Source organism: Apodemus sylvaticus, chromosome 5, assembly GCF_947179515.1.
Source record: "Apodemus sylvaticus chromosome 5, mApoSyl1.1, whole genome shotgun sequence".
NCBI classification, from domain to species: domain Eukaryota; kingdom Metazoa; phylum Chordata; class Mammalia; order Rodentia; family Muridae; genus Apodemus; species Apodemus sylvaticus.
In genome coordinates, this window is record NC_067476.1 from 165,050,614 (window position 1) to 165,056,788 (window position 6,175).

At 41.4% G+C, this 6,175-nt stretch overlaps 1 protein-coding gene across 2 annotated transcripts in view; it reads left to right on the top strand.

The window, feature by feature from the left end:
* The window catches only part of Myt1 (myelin transcription factor 1), a 36,993-nt gene that overhangs the window by 25,257 nt on the left and 5,561 nt on the right, over window positions 1-6,175 (top strand). For both annotated transcript variants that reach the window (XM_052181607.1, XM_052181608.1), the window contains one exon: window positions 4,962-5,183. In XM_052181607.1, the coding sequence (XP_052037567.1) occupies window positions 4,962-5,183 (222 nt within the window). The remainder of the gene's footprint in view (window positions 1-4,961; window positions 5,184-6,175) is intronic.

The following is a 6,175-nucleotide window of genomic DNA, read 5'->3' on the forward strand; positions in this document are numbered from 1 at the left end:
ACTAATGAAGGAGGAGAGTCTGGGGACTAAAGAGGATATCCTTGGTCTTTATTTTCTCTCTTTTATAAGCTGTTTTCTTTTTTCTGATTACCAGTTAGATACAGCATATATATTCCCTAGCTTAACAATGAAGGGTCATTCAGTGAAAAAAAACACATAGCTGGCATTTTGGTCTTAGCTTGTTTATGTACACAGCTGAATCAATTCCAAGGTATGACCTATCTGATGCTAAGGTAACTTTTTAAAAAGTAGTTTTTACAAAGTGGGCATGGTAGGGCATACCTTTAATCCCAGCACTCTGGAGGTAGAGACAGGCAAATCTTTGTGATTTCAAGGCCAGCCTGGTCTGATCTACACAGTAAATTTCAGGACAGCAAGGGCTACACAGAGAGATTTATATAATTTTATCTTGACACCAAAATCAGTATACATAAAGGGCAAAGTCAAATGTTTTATATTTGTGTTTATTCTTCACTTAACTTTTAAAACATATATATAGTTGGATTTTAAAAAAACATATATACAGTTGGATTTTTAAAAAAAAGTAGCAAGTTGCTTATCATCCTCATATACTTCTCTATTATAATGGTACCATCTTTCCTGACTTAGATAAAAGTCCACCAATTTTACCTGATGTATTTGATCAATTTCTTCCATTTCCTTCCTCCCAGAAAGGGATTTTTCTGCGAAGAGAGTTTATCAAGGGAGAAAAGAATATTTTTGATAATCTTCAAATAATATGGAAGATTAGTCATCCCTTTTTTTTTGTAGTTGACAATAAATTGGCATGTCTTCATCTAGAACACAGTTGATATCTCTATGCTTGGCAATTTGAACAGGATGAGAGGTGATAAATATAATTTGGTTTTTAGGAGTAGATACTGACTTTTTTAAGGCATACAGTGTTTCAAGCAGCTGTATCTTCATACAAAATCTTATTGAGTAAAAACAATGTGGACCTTCTGACCCAAGATGATAATAATAGCTCTTGCCTGTGTCTTGGTTCTTAATTTCCTTCACAGTGGAATGTTATTTTCTGGCCATCTTTCATGCCTTCATCAATATAATCTCTAAAATATTCTCTCAAACCACCTTCTTCCTATTGTCCCAGTCTTTTTTTCCCCTCACCATTCTATAAATCTAATAAAGTTACCGAGGGCTGACAAGTAACATTGGTTACTCTCCTTTCTCTCTGTATCTTTCCTCTTCTTTCTTAAAACACATTGAAGATGTCTATTTTTTCTGCTAAGTGAGTATCTGGGTGTTGTTGGTCTAGTTTAGGTGAACTAAAATTACCATCTGCTTTACCATCTTTGATTGCTTCTTCTACTCTCTGTCTCTCTCTGTCTCTCTCTCTGTCTCTTTCTCTCTCTCTCTCTCTCTCTCTCTCTCTCTCTATATATATATATATATATATATATATATATATATATATATATATATATATGTCTCCTAATTAGGAACCAGAGACACCTTTTTAAGCTTGGAGATTTTGTTACTTTTCTCCGTTAGGTATCAGGGTGGTATTTTAAGGCTAGTCTAATCCCTCTTCATTTTTCTTGGGAAAATTGGGTTTGACCACCAAAATATCATAGTAAGAGGCTTTTTCATCATTTGCTATTACGAGTGCATGGGCTAGAACTTCAAGAGGTGAGGGACAGAAAAGAGCTCAATTGTCTCACCAGGTGAGCTCATTGTCTTACCAGGAGTTCTAGAAAATTCCCACATCTTTTGTAGATCTTAAGTGACACAAGTCCCTGAAGCAAAAATACAGTTGACTAGCTGGGCGGTGGTGGCGCACGCCTGTAATCCCTGCACTCTGGGAGGCAGAGGCAGGCGGATCTCTGAGTTCGAGGCCAGCCTGGTCTACAGAGTGAGTTCCAGGACAGCCAGGGCTATGCAGAGAAACCCTGTCTCGAAAAAAAAAAAAAAATACAGTTGACTATTTCCATTCTCCTGGGGTAAGGTGGGGGTAGAATGGGTGATATGTCTTCTGGGGGCTTACGGGAAAACCTTGACCATATATGATGAAGTCAGTAGGTGCTTGTATTGTTGTAAGATAGCTAGTTTCCTGCGGCACTCACACCTTTGCAGGTGAGGACATGCCCTGTCACAGGCTCAAATAGGAATGACCCAGTGACCAATTTACCCAGGACATGGGAACTCAGAGCTGACCCTTAGTAAAATGGACAGAAGGTTTCTCACCAGGTGAACAGAACGGGTGTCTTTGTTTGGGGGGTTGATCGGGATTTAGGCTACTTGTTGGGGCTGGACCCAGTCAGCTTTCAAGAAGCAGGCCTTCCCTATGTTGTTTACTGGGCCAACAACACTCACTTAGCCAAAAATCAACTTGGCCTGGGATTACACTTCTCCCAGCTTGTTCCAACTGTAGTCAAAATTGAGTTAGCTATAGAACAAAGGCATAACCAGCACCACATCATTCTGAAGGGGTTGCCACCACCAACTATTAAGTCTAATAAAATTTATTTAATTTTGTCAACAAAGCTTGTAATGCAATGCAAAAAAATATGTGCTGGTTAAATCTTGTTGTAAAAAAAGAGAGAAAAAAGAAGTTCTGCTTAAGAATCTAAGCGTTTGCCTGAAGTCATATGGATGAAAAGCCTTTACCAAGCATATCAGCAAGGGCCCTGCTGGGTGTATTTTGTTGGTGAATTATGCTGCATTTGCAAATGAATAAGGTCAAATTGATGCTTTTCAAATTAGCTAGGGAAATAGTTTTCCTCTTTCTAAAGTGCTATCAAGTTTGCTTTTTAAAAATCAAAGGTTCTGCCACTAGGAGGAGACTCGATCTTTAGATATCATGCAGCACTTGCATAATGACTTTACTAATGACTATAGCAAGAATTGGGTACCTGCTAGTATTTCTGTTTTATGGAGCTTCCCCTTGCTCATAAAATATTTATTATTGACCATCATCTTTAAACAAGTACAGACTAAAGCAGAAACTTTAATGGATATACCAAGTCCTATGGAAGGGTGGGGTTTTGTTAGCAGGTGTGAGTTGTAGTTTTGCAAGGGTTGTGCTAGAATTCTCATTCTTAATGTTTTATATAAGCACTGTTTGAAACTAAGTCATGTCAATACTTTGAGGTCATAGAAGTCAACAGAGCTTCCAGGTCAGGTGGTGACACTTTCTCTGCTCTATTGACCGCTCCTGGAGGTCCATGTTGTCCAAGCCACTCTGGATCTGACATTACTCTGCTGTCTCTACTGTCCTGGACCCATGTCTCATATCACTGCACACATGGCTTCTATGCCCTACTGTTCATTCTGGAAAAGATAAGCTCATCCAAGGAGCATGAAAGCCTGTTGGCTCATGCCATAGTCATGTCTCAATATTAATGTCAAGCAGGATTTTGAAGATTTGACATCATTGTTAAGAGAAAAGAATCACTCCTGAATACTGCTTATATATAAGATTCTAGTGAATAGTAGAAACTCTTTGCAAGGAGGTTAGAAGCTCTTCAAGTAGTTAGAAGAATTCAGCTGTCTAGGATGACTAAAGAGCCTGTATCAGCTGGTCTTTTGAGTTTGTGATTATTGGGGACTCAGTAGGGGTCTCATCTTAACACTCACTCAGGTTGGCTATCTTTGGCCTAGGTGTTCCATACTTCACAGCGGTGGGCATCCAAATTTAAGGAGCTAGACATTGAATGTGAGTTATCCAAAACCTCTGTGGAGTGTTCTTGGTGTGTCCTTGTTATGGGCTTCAGGCTGAGATCAACTTGTGTTGACCTTGTTGACATTCTATGTTGTCTAAGGCCTATGTAGGCTGGAAGAGCAAGAAGGGGAGGAGAGGAACCAGGGGGCTATTCAGATAGAAGAAGCAGGAGGGCTGGAGAGATGGCTCAGCAGTTAAGAGCACTGACTACTCTTCCAGAGATCCTGAGTTCAATTCCTAGCAACCACATGGTGGCTCACAACCATCTGTAATGGGGTCTGGTGCCCTCTTCTGGTGTGTCTGAAGAGAGCAATGGTGGTGAACTTGTATGTATAACATAAATGAATAAATAAATAAATAAATAAATCTTTTTTTAAAAGAAAGAAAAGAAACAGGGCCTTGGCAAAGGTAGTTAGGAGACTTTCTCTAAGGGTTTCCTGGAGTTGACATGGGGTACTAACTTGGTGCAGCCACGTTGCTACTCTCTAGCTAGGCATTATGCCCTATCCCCAGGAGCAGGATACAGCAAGAGATTACCTGTCAATAGGAGACTGATTCTGGTTTTCTCTCTTCCTGAAGATGTCCTGTCCTGACTTCTTTGCATCCACAGAGAATTCTGTAAAATATGGCAGCAGTATCCTTGAATCCTATGTATTTGCCTGGTTCTTAGCATATAGTGAACATATGATGAATGGTGATTTAATTGAGTTGCATTTGTTGGAAAAGGCTGGAAGTTTTAGATTGAAGATCTTGTTCTGGGACATGGGTAGGTTCCTAGAGGCCCTGCTGTCCTTATCTCATTGGTCCTAGCCAATCCTTCATACACCATGCCTAGGACATTTGTCATCTGTATCTATATTATCACCATAGTGTTTCTATCTCTGTCTTCAAGTACCTGGAACAAAGGAGTGGAGTGCCAGTCTCCAGCAGGGTGATTATGGGTAGTGAAAGCCAAGACTTTCCTGTCTGAGTACTGTGTTCTCCAAATACCCACGGGTACCATGCCGTGATAGATCACAGTTCTGAAGCTATTGATCTGCCTGGCCTAGGTGCCTTCACCACTCTCCTGAGTTGTAGGCCCTGCTATGCAAAAGCCAAGGGCAAAGAGGTAGAGGGACAACATCTCCATTTGAAAAGCCAGTGATGGGATTTGACTGGCTTCTTGCCTTACTCAAAAGTATAAAGTACATGATGCTGGGTATCTAGAGCTTGGCTTTGCAGGATTCCCTGATCCTCTTACCGAGGGCCCCTGTGGTCACCTCAGTCTTTCTGTGTCTAGGTGCCCAGTTCCAGGCTGTGTGGGGCTCGGCCACATCAGCGGCAAATATGCCTCTCACAGGAGTGCTTCTGGCTGCCCACTGGCTGCTCGGAGGCAAAAAGAGGGAGCTCTCAATGGTTCATCTTTCTCGTGGAAGTCGCTGAAGAATGAGGGCCCTACTTGCCCCACCCCAGGTTGCGACGGCTCTGGCCATGCCAACGGCAGTTTCCTCACCCACCGAAGGTACCTGACCCACATGTCAACAACAATCAGGGACCTTTGGTCTGGAACATTATCCCTATTGGTGGGAGCATGCTGGTACTTAGTGGGAACAGCAGGTCTGCAAGGGAAACAAGACCCCAGTAGGTAGCTAAATAAGAGAAATCATGGAGACTGTTAGTACCAGATGGTGTTTGCTTTGTTTTCAGCATGTGTTTGTTCCTGTAAGTGTCTTCTGTACCCTGGTGTTTATTGTCCCCATGAACAGTGTTATGTTAAATACAGAAGCCATGCATGAACAGACTCCTGTCTTTACTCATATTTGATTTCTCAGGAAAAGTTTGTTTCCTATACTCTGTTCCTTACCTCTTACTTTGGGTCCGTGTTTTGAAATTTGGGCAGAGGTTCTTGCTTGCTTTGCAAGGGACCTGGTAACTAGACCTCTTCTTGTCTAGGCAGTGCTCATTCTATCACCTGCCCACAGTACCTGACACAGGGCTAAGTTGGCTTTGCTTCACCAGATCCCTTTCCATTTTGTTCTAAGAAACCATTGATCTTGTCCAGTAACTTTTGTTTGGAGTGAAAATCAATTCCTAGTCCCTTCTTTCTTCCTTTCCCTTTCTTCTTCCTTCTCATACTTATTTCTTCTTCCACCTACAAAGTTAGTGCATCCATTTAACAAAAACATTTACAGAGTTCACCTAGCATCAAGGAGTAGAGGCAGAGCAGAGAACAAAAGAACAACCTGCCATTTCCATTTTGAGTGTGGGTTTGGCAGGGTGGGTAGGGACATATAGTTTAAATAAGTGAGAGTCACTGAATCTGGTGAATAGTTATCAAGGATTGGGGAAAACAGCAGAGCTGTGGGCAAAATGTACTCTGGAGAAAAAGCCAGAAGCTTGCTCAGAGATATATGGAGGACAAGTTCTCATATAGCTGGAGCTGGGGAGGGCCTGACATACCTACTAAATGGGGTGACAAAAGAAAGGAAACAGAACTTTGTATCTAGCCAGTTG